The sequence below is a fragment of the Nicotiana tomentosiformis genome, chromosome 1 (assembly GCF_000390325.3).
Source record: "Nicotiana tomentosiformis chromosome 1, ASM39032v3, whole genome shotgun sequence".
Taxonomy (NCBI): Eukaryota; Viridiplantae; Streptophyta; class Magnoliopsida; order Solanales; family Solanaceae; genus Nicotiana; species Nicotiana tomentosiformis.
Genome location: NC_090812.1, coordinates 143,187,506 through 143,202,936, shown reverse-complemented (window position 1 = coordinate 143,202,936; position 15,431 = coordinate 143,187,506). Strand labels below are relative to the sequence as shown.

At 39.1% G+C, this 15,431-nt stretch overlaps 1 protein-coding gene and 1 long non-coding RNA gene across 2 annotated transcripts; both read left to right on the top strand.

The window, feature by feature from the left end:
- Positions 1–7,293: 7,293 nt before the first annotated feature.
- LOC138910769 (uncharacterized) lies at positions 7,294–8,456 on the top strand. Its single transcript, XM_070201977.1, has 2 exons — positions 7,294–7,570; positions 8,014–8,456. The coding sequence occupies exons 1-2, from the start codon at positions 7,294–7,296 to the stop codon at positions 8,454–8,456; spliced, it is 720 nt and encodes a 239-aa protein (XP_070058078.1).
- Positions 8,457–13,251: 4,795 nt separating this feature from the next.
- Positions 13,252–15,221, top strand: LOC104120008 (uncharacterized). Its single transcript, XR_691574.4, has 2 exons — positions 13,252–13,690; positions 14,921–15,221. It is a non-coding gene; the product is annotated as an uncharacterized lncRNA (long non-coding RNA).
- The last annotated feature ends 210 nt before the right edge of the window (positions 15,222–15,431 follow it).

Genomic DNA, 15,431 nt, shown 5'->3' with positions numbered 1-15,431 from the left:
GAAATTGATATTGTGATTGTGGTTGATGTCTCGAATGAGACGGCCTAGCCGATCGGGTCGTGATCAGACTCTGTGCTAAAAATACGGTGGTATTGGTATTATAAACATTGGTATTGTGAACATTGGTATTCCGAACAGTGGTATATCGGTGCTAAAGATCTCCCAACCAAAAATAATATTATCATCATATTTTGATTATCACTTCACAGTGTTATCCTCATATTTTGGAAATTATTATGTTTTAACTTGGCATTTGAATATCACTGATTGTTGATTATTGTTTCTATGGTTTCCCTTTCTTACACTGGTATTCTATTTTGAAACAGGACAGTTAGCTTTACATACTAGTACTATTCCATATGTACTAACGTCCCTTTTGCCGGGGGCGCATATTCAATGGATGCAGATGGTTTATCATCAGGCAGCTTTGGTCCTCGTTAGCAGTCACTCTCTATGGAAATGAAATGGGAGTTGCTAATGAAATCTTTTCAACGTTTGATTAATGGAGTACATATACCTTTATTCATGGATGAGTTTGGGTAGAAGAAAATCTAACAGGCTTGCTCGGCCGGGTTCTCTCGGTTGAGTGCCGGTCGCGCTCCCCGAGTTTGGGGCGTCACACTAACTGTTTGTTGATGCTTCTTAGTTGACTATAATTATTAGATTGATAAATGATGCTTGACTCCATAATTGCATTTGAAGTAGCCCTAGAAGCCATGAGTAATTTCTATTAAAATTTGGTTATCTACCATAATTATGCAACGTTTTTATGATGCCAAAAGGGGGAAGACAGGTTGTGCTTTTTACTTTGGACTGTGATGTCTATAACCTAATGAACCTGGTCCTTGATGATTTGTGACTTTAAAATGGAAAGTGTTCTAACATTTTGTTGATGTTAAGATAAGTTGACACAGGGCCTATGCTTATGAAAAGCACATAGTTTCTCATCATAAAAAATGGGGAGTTTGTTAGCCCAAGTGAAGTTTGTTTTGATGATTGACAAAGGAACTCAAGCATGAACTAGATCCATGCATAGTGTACACAGACACAGGCAGATTCGAGCATAAGGGATGCACGTGAAGAAGATAAGCTTAAATTATTATATCTGATATCTCCTGATCGAAAAGGTTTTATAAATGATAAGGATAAGGACTCTTTACTAGAAAAGAACTTTATCCAAGATAAGAGAGGAGTTAGAAGTTGAAGATAACTAGAACTCTTCCGCCAAGGAAGAGTATAGCATTAGAACTCTAGTTATTCTTATTATACTAACTTTATATATTGCAGGATATTTTCATTCTACAAGGATGCACAAACGCTGAAGTTAAACCTGAGTTGAGAGCAAAATTGCAAGGCATTTTGCAAACAATTCTTGTGTGATTCAAGTGTGGGAACCTGAAGCTATATGAACCAGATAGAAGAATCAGTTCCAAGTATCTGTCTTTTATTCTAGTTCAATTATAGTAGGGCTTTTCAAATTCTACCTTTCAGCTTTATCTAATGGCAATTGTATTAGGTACTCTAAGTATTCAAATTAGAGTTAACTTGAAGTTGTCACAACAGTTAGAGGTTGGTTGCCACAACGGGAATAAAGGTAAGCCTTAGGTTTACAAAGAGTTTTGTAAATGCTATTTTGGCTCAGTGATTTAGTGAAGTGTTGGGGAGACCTCTACTGAGTAATAGGTCGTGATTTTTTCACCTTTTGAGCGAGATGTTTTTCACGTAAAAATACTTGTGTTCTTTACTTTTTGCTTTTACTATTTCCGCAATAGTAGTATAAGGAACACTTGGAAGAACCAGTTCCTTCTATAATCAGTGCATGCAAAAATTGGATGCCACACAAATCACCTCCCCTCTTGTGTGGTATTGAAGTATAAAACATCATATCCCAACGTGCGATTTTCTACATGTTAAAATGTTTCAAAACTAACAAGGTTGTTGTGCGTGCAATCAAGACATGTTCGTTTTCAGGTGATTGGTTTTGTTGGTAAACTGGCTTCTCATCCCTATTTCACAAGATCCAAAGGAAAGGTTCTGATAGCCTCTGAAAGTAATCTACACATTATTAACCTTGAGGATAGCCCGGCGCCGGCTGTTTCACAACCTGAATCAACAACTATTGAAGATAATAAGATATTGCATCTCCGTATGTTGGAAATGTGTGACGCCTGGTCTAATGGTAGGGAACTGCCAAGTGCAATTCCTGAATTCCCTGAGTTGATCCCAAGGTCGGGTGGGGCCACCAACGTCCTTATGACTAACCCGTTTATCCCATGCAGGTACCCTACAATGTCATCCAACTTTCCCGGCATGCCTTATGTGGTTCACCCCCAGGCACCGATTTTCGGGGCACCTCCAGCATTGTTCTCCGCAGCACCTGCCTTCACCGCGGCATAACCAATTGTGCCTAGGCCATGTTTTGAACCCCCCAACATTAACCTTCCAAGGTCCCCAATTTTAGCATGATATGACTTACATCAACCAGGACTTGTACACCCAACATCCATAGTATGAGCTTCCAGTTGAACCAGAAAGAATAGTTAAAACTCCCGAGCAGGAAGAAATGGCTTGGAAAATAAAAAGCTTGGAGTAGAGTTTGAAGAACATGTATGGCCTGAGTGGCCAAAAGAGTGTCTTCTACTCTTATTTGTGCATATTTCCAAATGTTCATTTTCCAGCTGGTTTCAAAATGACAAAATTTGAAAACTACGACGGGCACGGAGACCTGATCGCCCATTTGGAAAGGTACTCCAATCAGCTAAGAAGGGCTGGTGGAAAAGAGGAACTTCTTATGGCATACTTCGGAGAAAGCCTGGTGGTAATCGCTTCTAAGTGGTACATGGACTAGGAAATCGCTCCCTGGCACGTGTGGTATAAACTTGCTAGATATTTTGTCCACCAATTTCAATACAACGTGGATATTGATCCAGAAAGAAATTCTCTATCTAATTGGAAGAAGAAATCCATGGAAAATTTCTGTGAGTATGCTGTTAAGTGGCGCGAGTAAGGCGCCCATGTGAAGCCACCGATGGATGAGACAAAAATGGTCACCGTTTTCTTGCAAGCCCAAGAGGCTGTTATTTCTAGAACATGATGTCCATCATGGAAAAACCATTTACTAAAGCCATAAATATTGGGAAAATGGTTGATAACGGGTTGAAAACAGGACGTATATTGAGTCAAGCCGCCCTTAAAACTATATCACAAGGTATCCAAAATTGCTCGGGGGGTCTGGCCAATCGCAAAAAGAGAGAAGAGGGAGCCATGATGGCTTCAAGCTCAAGGGGGTCTCGCCGATCATTTAACCATTCTTATATGCCACCATGAACCCCACAACATTACTACCCTCACCGTGGCGCCTCCTCCATATGCGGTGATGAATGAACAACCCTATACACACCACCAACAAAACTACAATCAAAATCGAGCTCCACCTCCTAGAAATAATCATCCTTACCAAGCTCTATATAATCCTCGCCCACCACAAAATACACCCCAATATAATCCACACCCCCGAGATCCTCCCAGGAGAAACAATTTCACCCCTATTGGTGAATCTTACTCGAGTTTTCTCCAGAATTTAATCCAATTGGGTTTATTGTAACCTGTGGCTCCAAATCGGCCAAATCCCGAGTCTCTAACATATAGGGACGATGCTAGATGTTCATACCATTCAGGGGTGGTAAGTCATGATACAGAAGATTTTTGGACCCTCAAGAGGGCAGTCGAAGATTCGATTAAAGTAAAAATAATTATGCTGAGGGACGAGGAGGTCCCCAATGTTACCAATTATCCATTGCCTGCTTACAGTAATGGGTCAGTTAGCGGTATGATCTGTGATGACAAAGAATTTGACCCGGCACTGAAGTTCATTATCATCATTGCTAGTGCAGAGGCAAGACCTAAAGTAGCGGCAAAACTGGCCAAAACCGAAAAGAAAATAACTCTGTTTCCTCAGGCCGTTGAAACAAAAGCTGAGCCGGCACCTGCCAAGAATTTGGTTCTTTACGTTCTAAAAGCCCTAAGAAAACAACAACTTGTCCTCAACACTCTGAAGAAGTTTTATGAAATGAAAGTCACGTTGAATGTGCCAAGGTTGTATGTACCGAAGGGAAATCATATGGCGCGGGGGCCATTAATTTCACCAAGGCTGACTGAGTCTGTGTTTATTAGTCCCGCACCAGAGAGTCGCATGAAATATCCTACTACGGTCCCTTGTAATTATAGCAAGACAGTTGTCACTTACAAGGTGAAAGAAATAATGGGGGAAGTGAAAGAAATGACTCGGTCTGGGAGGTACTATACCCTGGACGAGCTAAGGAAATCCAAACAGAACATGGACAAACAGATGCCACCCAAGAAACCCGTGAGCAATGAAAACTTCAGAGTACTTGATAGTTGACCAACTCCGGAAGACTCCCTCCCATATCTCACTCCTATATCTATTGTTGAGTTCATATGAACACCAAAATGTGCTCCTCAAAACTTCGAATGAAGTGTATTTCCTAGTTTAAACTACTATCGAACAATTGGAAATGATGGCCGAAAGATATTTTGAGGTCAATAACATCTGATTCAGCCGTGATGATTAGCCTACAAAGGAAGCTGCCCACAACAAAGCCCTCTACCTGACTGCTAAATATGAGGGCTACTATGTGAAAAAGGGTGATGCTAGATGGCAGGTCTGGAGTAGATATTTGTCCTCTCTCAATGTTCCAGAAAATGAAAATCGGTACAGAAAGAATTCGGGCCAACAATTTCTGTGTACGAGCTTTTGATAGGGTCAAGAGAGACAGAATCGGAGAAATTTATCTAATCTTAACTATTGGTCGGGTGGACTTTGAGGTCACTTTCCAAGTCTTGGACACGGAAACCTCGTACAATTTCCTTCTTGGTAGACCATGGATTCATGCTGCCGGAGCTATTCCTTCCACTCTCCACCAGATGGTCAAGTTTGAGTATGATAATTAAGAGGTCGTTATCCATAGAGAAGACGGGCAATCTATTTACCGGGACCCCTCAATCCCATGTCTTGAAGCCAGGGAAGGAAGTGAGCACATTATGTATCAAGCTTTTAAAATTGTGGTCGCTGATCAATTTGAAGAAGGGGCCCCACTACCTCAACCTTGTGTGTCTAATGCTTCCATCATAGCTTTCACCCAAATGATAAGAAATGGGTACAAGCCAGGAAATGGGCTCAGAGCATCTCTACAGGGCACTACTGAGCCCATTTCTCCGGTTGTCAATAAGAAGTTTTTTGGGTTAGGTTTTCTGGGCTACAGAGGCTGACAGAACATGGGCTAACAACCGCAAAGAAAATGGGTGGGTCCTAATCTATTCCACATCTCGCCCGATCATTTTTCAAACAAAACTATGTGGAGGAAGAAGAAGAGGCCTTCACGACTGAACCAATTAATGATATTTGAGGAGTTTTGAAACAAATGCTAATGAGTCCCACATGATCCAGCCAGGGGAAGGCACGAGCTATGATGAGGTGTAGTATATGGGACCAAATTTGAAGCTCCAAAACTGGGAGGCTACCATGTTCCCCGTCAGGCAGGAATCACGGTAGTTCAGTCTTGCCATCTTTTCTACATTACGAGTTATTTCAGGGTGTAACTTGAATGCTTTACTTTAATGTCTTTTAATTCTGATGTAAACCCTCATATCTTTCAATTCAATTAAAGGGAATCAACATTTCATCGTTCATAGATGTCTCTTTTCCTTTGTTCTGATCTTGCCATTTTCTTATGTTTTTCTTTTCAGTTCTAATAATGCGGATTTAAATAACATGACATGCTTGCGGACTTCATGCTCAGATTCTAAAATGTTGTCTAACTTTGAAATAATGAATCAAGAACCAGAATATGATAAAGATGAGGCTTTTAGGGAAATAAATTGAGAATTGGAACAATTTGAGAATAAGCCTAAGTCATACTTAAATAAAATCGAGCTAGTTAATTTGATCTATTCAGAAGAGATCCGAGAAACCAAGATAAGCATTCACGCTGATGAGAAAACTAGAGATGACTTGATCTAATTTTTGTTAGAATTTAAAGACGTATTTGCATGGTCTTATGATGATATGCCAGGGTTGAGTCTTGATTCGGTGGTACACAAACTGCCTACCTATCCCCAGCTATCCCTATGTCAGCAAGAAACAAAGAAAGTTCAAAACTGACATCAGTGACAAGATTAAGGAAGAAGTCACGAAACAATTGAAAGATGGTGTGATCCGAGTGGTCCGACACACCACGTGGTTGGCCAATGTGGTTCCAGTCCTAAAGAAAGACGGGAAGACCTGGGTTTGTGTTGATTATCGAGATTTTAACAAGACAAGTCCCAAGGACAACTTTCCATTGCTAAATATCCATATTTTTGTTGATAATTATGCTAAACACGAGATACAGTATTACGTGGATTGTTATGCTGGTTATCACCAAGTTCTGATGGATGAAGAAGATGCAGAAAAGACCTCTTTCACTACACCTTGGGGAACTTACTATTACAGGGTCATGCCATTTGGTCTGAAAAACGTCGGGGTAACCTATATGAGAGTTATGTCTGCCATCTTCCATGACATGATGCATCAGGAGATTGAGGTATATGTGGATGATGTGATCATTAAATCCAGAATGCAAGAAGACCATATGCGAGATCTGAGGAAGTTCTTTGAGCGTCTGTGCAGGTACGACTTAAAATTAAACCCACCTAAATGTGCATTCGGGGTTCTATTTGGGAAACTCCTGGGGTTTATAGTCAGTCGGAGGGGTGTCGAATTAGATTCGACAAAGATAAAGTCTATTCAGGATTTGCCACCTTTGAAAAGCAAGAAGGAGGTCATGAGTCTGCTAGGGAGACTGAATTACATCAGCAGATTCATCGCTCAACTTACCACCACTTGTGAGCCTATATTCAAAATGGTGAAGAAAGACGCGGCAATCAAATGGACAGATGAGTGTCAAGAAATGTTTGATAAAATCAAAGAGTATCTATCAAATCCACCGGTGTTGGTTCCACCCGAGCCTGGAAGACTTTGTTCTTGTATTTGTTACTCATGGAAAATTCTTTTGGCTATGTCATGGAGTAATACGATGTAATGGGGAAGAGAGAACAAGCCAAATGTTATCTGAGCAAGAAGTTCACCAGTTATGAAGCCAAGTACACTTTATCGGAAAGAACTTGTTGAACCCTAACTTGGGTCACCCAAAAGCTCAGACATTACTTGTTGGCTTAAACAACATATCTCATAACCAGGATGGATACTTTGAAGTATATATATTCCAGAAGCCAATGCCCACTGGACAGTTAGCAAAATGTCAGATCCTGCTCACCAAGTTTGACATTGTCTATGTCACTCGCATGGCGATGAAAGCTCAAGCCTTGGCAGATCATCTAGCTGAGAACCTGATCGATGATAAATACCAACCATTGAGCACTTATTTTCCATACGAGGAAGTAAACTCGATTGAAGTGATTCGAGAGAACATCAATGCCTGGAAAATGTTCTTTGATAGAGCTGTAAATACCAAAGGCATAGGGATTGGGGAAATTCTAATTTTGCCCACAGGTCAGCACTATCCGGCCACAGCCCGACTTCGGTTCTTTTGTACAAAAAATACTACCGAATACAAAGCTACATCATGGGCATGAATATGGCGGTTGATCTAGATTTACATGAGTTATTAATCATTGGGGGTTCAGATTTAATCATTCGGCAAGCCCAAGGTGAATGGGAAACTCGAGACATCAAACTCATCACGTACATGCAATATATTCAAGATCTCAGTAAACAGTTTATGTCTGTCGATTTCAAGTATATTCCCTGATTCCATAGTGAGCTAGTAGATGCACTAGATACTTTGGCCTCAATATTTTCGTGTACGGGTAATGTTCATATTGACCTGCTGGAAATTCAAGTTTGAGAAAGGCACGACTATTGTAGCATAATTGAAATGGAGCCATATGGTGAGACATAGTGTCATGATATCAAAAGATTCTTGAAAATAAAAGAATATCCCGACCAGGCTAGTGGAGATCAAAAGAGAACTATCAGAAGGCTTGCAAGCAATATCTTTTTGAGTGGAGAGATCTTGTACAAAAGAACTCCAGATCTGAATATGTTGAGGTGCGTAGATTCTCGAGAAGCTGAAAGGATCATGAACGAAGTGCATTCGGGGGTATGTGGGACTCACATGAGCGGGTATGTCCTTGCAAAGAAAATCCTTCGAGCAGATTATTATTGGATGACCAAGGAAAAAGACTGTTTTAGTTTTGCACGGAAATACCACCAGTGTCAGATACACAGTGACCTGATTCATGCACCGCCTTCAGAGTTACATCCTATGTCAGCGCCTTGGCCGTTTGTTGCCTGGGGCATGAATGTTATTATGCCAATCGATCCTCAGCTTCAAATGGGCACAGATTCATCTTGGTTGCCATTGATTATTTCATAAAGTAGGTCGAAGCAATCACTTTCAAAGTCGTCACTAAGAAGGCAGTGGTGGACTTCGTGCATTCCAACATTATTTGTCATTTTGATATTCCTAAAACTATCATTACGGACAATGCTGCAAATTTGAACAGCCACTTGATGAGGGAGGTATGTGAACAATTTAAAATTATGCATCATAATTCTACCCTTATCGGCCCAAAGCTAATGCCGTCGTTGAAGCGGAAAATAAGAACATCAAGAAGATCCTCAGGAAAATTGTTCAAGGTTCCAGACAATGGCATGAAAAGTTACCTTTTGCACTATTGGGATATCACACAACCGTGCGCACATCAGTTGGGGCCACTCCCTACTTATTGGTTTATGGCACTGAAGCCATGATACCCCCAGAAGTTGAGATTCCCTCTCTTCGGATTATTCTTGAAGCTGATCGAGGATGATGAATGGGTCAAAACTAGGTTGGAAAAATTAACTATGATTCATGAAAAGCGAATGGCCACAATTTTCCATAGGCAGTTGTATCAACAAAGAATGTCCCGTGCCTATAATAAGAAAGTGCGCCCCAAGAAATGTGAAGTGGGAAAACTCGTTCTGAGACGTATTCTCACGCATCATGAAGAAGCTAAAGGAAATTTTGCTGCGAATTGGAAAGGTCCATACATCGTAACAAGAGTGCTACCCAATGGAGCATTGTATTTGGGATACATCGAAGGAAATGTCCCTGAGATAGCTATCAATGCAGACGCGGTTAAAAGGTATTATGTTTAACACTTTACCAGCTTTAACATTCTCTGTTTTGGATGACGAAGGATTTCTTTCTCGCTACCCAAATACTATTAACCCTTTGCAAACCCTTTGATCCGGTTCCCTTTCTTTGATTACCCTCTTTGGAACCTAAAAGTTATTATTGAAAAACAAACAAAAAGAAAATCAAAAACAAAGTTCACGTAATTGAACTACGTTCGAGTTGATTCCGAAAGGATACGTAGGCAGCCTCTCTCTGCGGTTTATCCATACCAAAACAAAAATCCACATTCCCCAAAAAGTGAAAATCGGGGCCGTTGTTACAATGGTTCGGCGATGGTTTCGCCTGAAATGTTTCAAAAGTTGTAATTTAACACAAATTGTTTTTAGCCAAATACTTTTTAAGTCCTTCCGATCAATCGACAAAGATGTTCAAAATTGGAGGATACAGTTACTTGGATCTGATGCAACTAAAATAAGAGAAATAAAATGAGAGAGTCTTATTGGTAAAAACCCTTACAGGCACCGTAAGGTGATGGTGAGTAATAAAACTAAAATGAGAGTGTCTTGTTAGTGAAAACTCGAAAATAGCACTATAAGGCGATGGTGAGAAGAGAAATGAGAGAGGTCAACTGGTGAAAACCCACAAAGAGCGCCACTGATCGAAAAGAGGATCCTCACTGCCATTGGCATCGACACAGTCATGTGCAAGGTTTCTCAGTTTTGAGGCAAAAGTTGTGATGAATTTATGAGAGTCGGACGGTGTACATAGATCATGCATCCAATCCAAAAAGCATGTCATGTTCATTGAAGTTCGCATGTACTCCAGATAAGTCCTTCTTTCCTTTCCGCGAAAGGGATACCTCTTGGTTAAACTCATTCTCCATTCCATTGTTTGTTTTCCTTTGAATCCATTTTGTACTAACTTTGTTCCAAAAACTAAGACAAAGATGAGATGGCAAGACTAATTTACAGGGCTTTCATTGACACAATCTGATATTCAAAAGGCACCCAGCCTCGGCAGGGGCATCAAATCGACCTCGTGTGGCCATGGTGGCTGATGCTTCGAAATTGAAAACTCTTGAAAGAAGAACATCAAATTGAAGGCTACAAGAGCAAAATGAAATTGAAAAGGTTGAGTCCCACGTGGCTAATCGTCTTGTCAAGGTTTGAAAAGCCAAGGGTTCCCCAATTCTCTTAAATTAAAATTAGAAGAAAGAAGTCAGAAGTGAAAGGCCTATAAAGGCAAAATAAAGTTAAAAAAGGTTAAGTCCCACGCGACCAACCGTCATGGAAAAGTTTGGAAAAGCCAAAGGTTCTCCGGAGCCAGAAGTGCAATCGGTATTCAGGAAACAACCAGTTGTAGTTAAAATTATAATCAAAGAAGCCGGGCTGAGATCAAGTGACTGAAATACTCAAGGCCACAATACCAACCACCATTTCAAACAAACAATTGTTCTTTGTTTGAAAAACAGGAAACAAGTGCAATCTAAAAGAAACCTTGCAAGAAGCAGGTGCAACCAAAAAGAAACTACGGAGGGGCTAGAAACAGCTCTGCATCAGTAACATGTCCGAAAAGGGAAGTCTTCTCCAATTCTTTCCTGCATTTTACTCATTCTCTAAATAAAAGAAGAAAGAAAAAAAATATTTTTTTTTCAAATCATGGTAGTACAGGGTACACCAACCCCTAGCTGCATTTTCCAACTTAGCGTACACCAATCCTTAGTTGATGATATCTTTCTTAGACATAGGGTACATCTCTCCCTAGTCTCATTACGAGCATAGGGTACACAAATCTCTAGTTGTGTTTTCCAACATAGGGTACACCACTCCAGAGGTTGAGTTGATCTAAATACAGGGTACACCACTCTCTCATATCCTTCTTAGACATAGGGTACACCACTCCCTAGTCTCATTTCCAGTATATGGCACACCAATCCCTAGCTGTGTTTTATAACATAGGGTACACCACTCCCTAGTTTAGTTGATCTTGAATGCAAGGTACACCATTCCCTGATATCTTTATTGATAGAACTGAACCGCGGGGTACACCACTCCCTAATATCATTCCAGACATAGAGTACACCACTCCCTAGTATCCTTACCAATATAGGGTACACCAATCCCTAGCTGTGTTTTCCAATGTAGGGTACACCACTCTCTAGTTTATGATATCTCAGACATAGGGTACATCACTCCCTAGTCTCCTTACCAGTATATGGTACACCAACCCGTAGCTGTGTTTTTCCAACATAGGGTACACCACTCTCTAGTTGATGATATTTTAGACTTATGGTACACCACTCCCTAGTCTCATTACCAGTATAGGGTACACCAATCCCTAGTTGTATTTTCCAATATAGGACACACCACTCCCTAGTTGATTGAGCTTAAATGCAGGGTACACCACTCCCTGATATCATTACGAATTGATTCTAAATGCAGGGTACATCACTCCCTGATATCCTTTCCAGTATAGGGTACTAATCCCTAGCTGTGTTTTCAAACATAAGGGTACATAACTCCCTAGTTGATTTGATCTTAAATGCAGGGTACACCACTCCCTGAAATCATTGTTAATATAGGGTACGTCATTCCCTAGCCGCATTCTCCCAACATAAGGTATACCAATCCTAAGTTGAGACACCGCTTAGATCATCAGAGTACACCATGCCAAAGAATCATGTTTTCTCAAGGTACACTATTACTGACCTTTTATTGCTTTCAATAATTGAGTAGTTTATAATTTTTGCTACAAATAACTCACGAAAGTTTCCTAGTGAAAATTGGGGCAGAAATATTTTTGTTTATTTGTTTGTTTTTTGTGTCTGAGCAAGTTTTACCTCGAGGCACAGGTCCTAGAGGACCAAAACGAGAAGTATAAATCCCGAAATAAAGAAAAGAAAAGGAGAAGGAAGTGAATCCAAAATGCAAAAGCGTTAAAAAGTTGTGGACTGCTCAAGACATGACTGAAGTCACGAGCATTGCATTTCCCATTTTTTATCAGAAGAAGCCATAGAAGAATGAACCAGCACCTATAGCTAGCAAGCATCAAGGTTCAGATCAGAGTTTGCGTGAAGACCAGTCAACACTCAAGATCAAGCTTCAAAAGACTTATAGATAGGAATCATGTAACTTATAGCTAATAAACTTGTTTAGTTTCTTTAATTTTGATTTTTGGTGTAATAAGGAGTTCAACAAGCAGCAATAGTAGTGAAATCACAGCTTTTTGATAGTCCCAGCTACCAAACTTTCTAGAACTACACTGACCTGATTCCTTTATAGCCAAAGATATGTAGGCAACCTCCAAAGCAAGGTTCGGTAAAAAAATTTCAAAAAAAAAAAGAAGCTTCCTATGGAGTTTGAATGGGCAAAAATTATTCATAATTGCTCACTTTATTTTTGTCAGAAAACTCTTCATGTTCTCGAGCAAAGAGGGGCAGTTGTGAGAACCTAATTTTTGCCTCAAACTTAAATCACTCCTAAAAAAACCAAAACGAAAAATAGAATTTAAATTTTTTTAGTTATTTTTTGAATTCTATAGAATTTCTAAAGATTTATTTCTCGTTTGTTTGTTTGCATTTTTAGATTAATTGCATTATTAGGAGCATATTAAGTCATAGAAACTACCAAAAATACTTTTATTTCATTCATGTCATTCTAGTTACACTTTAGGATTCAATTACATGTTGGGTGCATTTGTCAAATAAAAGTCCTAAAAAAACATGAATTGCATTTTTGCATTTTAGGTTTAAATTAGTTAGCTTTTTTTTAGTGGTGATTTAGTTAGTTGAACAATTAGAAAATTGGGTTTAGGCTAATTTTTCAAAGAGTAGTTCTAACTAGGGTGGTTACTTATATAATTTAAAACAAGGAACAAAATGGATGCCTGATATTCAATAGAATTGGGCCAAAAAAGGTGACCCAATTGCTTAAACTCGTCTGCCCCAAGCCCCATACCTAGCACAAAGGCTTTTCCCACCAGACATCCCAATCGACGCCATTTTGACCCCATTTGATCTCCACCCTCCATTCCATATGATCCAACGGCCCGGAACTGATCATCTACTTTTCTTTTAACTGTCCGAAACCCCCTCCCTAACCCTAGAAACCCCCTCACTCTTTATCTCTCTCACTCTCTGCCTCGCCGCCCCCAGAATCGTGCAACAACGGCGGTCAACCTCCAAACTCCCCCAAATTATCACCTTATAGCCTCCAACATCGCTTTAATCCAAATCCACCATCAATTCTCCCAAAAGCGCCACCAAATTCAATGAATTTTTTATCTGAAGTCTCAGGAATCCTTTCTTCCGTTGCTTGATCGATTCGTCTAGTTCACACTCAAAACTTACATCAATGGAATGCTTTTAACAAGAGCTATCAATTGATGTAAGGTTTAGTCCGATTATTGATGGCCGAGTTTTGGTCAACTGGTTGTTGACCGGCCAGAGTCTTCCGGAAATCTTTTATATCGCTTCCTTTGAGCTTAATTAGGTAATCCCCACTCCTTGACTTTTTGATTAATAATTCCTCTTCTTTTACACTGAACTTTTTAGTTGTTCTTTCATATGTTTATCATGTTAGGACTTAATCACCATTAATTCTGTATTTGCATGATTTAGAGTAGTATTTAATTGTAAGTTTAAATTAGTTCATTAGTATTTTTTTTAAGTTCAACTGATTTTTGTTTGGAATGTTTTCGTTTGGTTATGTTACTGCTACTTTCGTTTGAGTTGGTATTGCTTTTGTTTGGTTGGGGTCTGTCTTGTTTGACAGGCAGACCCATTAGGTTGAAGTTCAGTAGATGAGTTTAGGTATGGGCCCGGTGGTCAAATGGCCCAAGTCTTTAAGTATTGGTAAGGTAAAAGAAGAGATAATATTAAAGTGGTAAAATACAAAAAATAAGAGGTTAGTTTAGAAAATTAACATGTAGAATCTTTTCTAATTAACAACATAAATATTCTAGAAAAGAGTAGTAGGGACTAAAATGCAATAAGACAAAGAAAATTAGGTCAAATTTGGGGCTTCTGAGAAAATACAGAAAGATAAGGGATTAAAAAGAAAAAATATATATATGAATGAAACAATTGTACCAAAATCTGTTATTAGAAAGTTGCCTTTCCCCTATTTTTAGGGCTGACACAATTTTGGATTCTCTCAAAAACTCACTCTCACTCTGCATTTTCACACACACACATACACCACAATATTAATTTTCATCTACATTCATCCTCACTAATTCTCTCACAGAAAACACTTTGAAATTCGAAATTAGATCTAGAAAAATCAAAGGAAAAAAGATTTTGAATTTATTTGCACTGTTTCATTAGTTTCTGAGTTCTCGTTGGATTTTTGGGAGTGGATTTAAAGTTGTTTTTGCTGTTTATGCTGCTGCGTGTGCTGTTTTTTAGCTTGGCTTCATCTTTAGCCTTTTTCTCTTCACTGGGACTGATTCTTTTATTTCTTCCTGCGATTAGCTGTTACTTCCTTCCAACTTCAGAGATTTATTTTCTATTTTGTTTGGTTCTGCTATAATCAGGTACTACTTCTGGTTTGAATAATGTAAACACTACATTTGATTGAATGAGGATTATGTGAATCTCTCTTTATTTCATATTCTGCAAGTTATGTAGACATTCATCTTATTTAAATGTTGTAATGTTATTCTAGTATGTTTTAAAATTATCAATCGGATATGATGTTCCTCTTTTCTTCCTTGTCTAGAAAATGGAATTGAATATTCACTCACCTTGTTTACGTGGCATGAGTTCAAATGATAGAATTTTGTTGAGAAGCATGTACGAGAAATGGAGCTTCAAGAATGCTCACAGGATATTGCTAATCTATTACGTGCCGATTTAAAATCTAAGGGAGATTTTCTATAAATACTTATTCCATTTCCTATTCTCGTTCAAGTTGTGTAAATTTTATCAAAAGTTGATTATTATAAGTTTGGAGTTTATGTATTTATTAAATTGGTGATATAAATTTAAATATTGAATAATATGAATTCATGCTTAGACTAGTGTGAATGTCTTCCTTTCCTTTCAATTGTGTGTGAAAATCGTTAGCTTGAAACTATTGTATTGCTGTTTTTAGAGGTTATTGGGCCTGAATAGTCAGCACAGCAAGTCTGATAATTAGAATGGAGTCACGAAGGCTCTTGACCTCTAATTCAGTACAATTGTGGGCTCTTTCAAATAGCCTATGGCATTGTTTTGATTCTTAGAAAGTT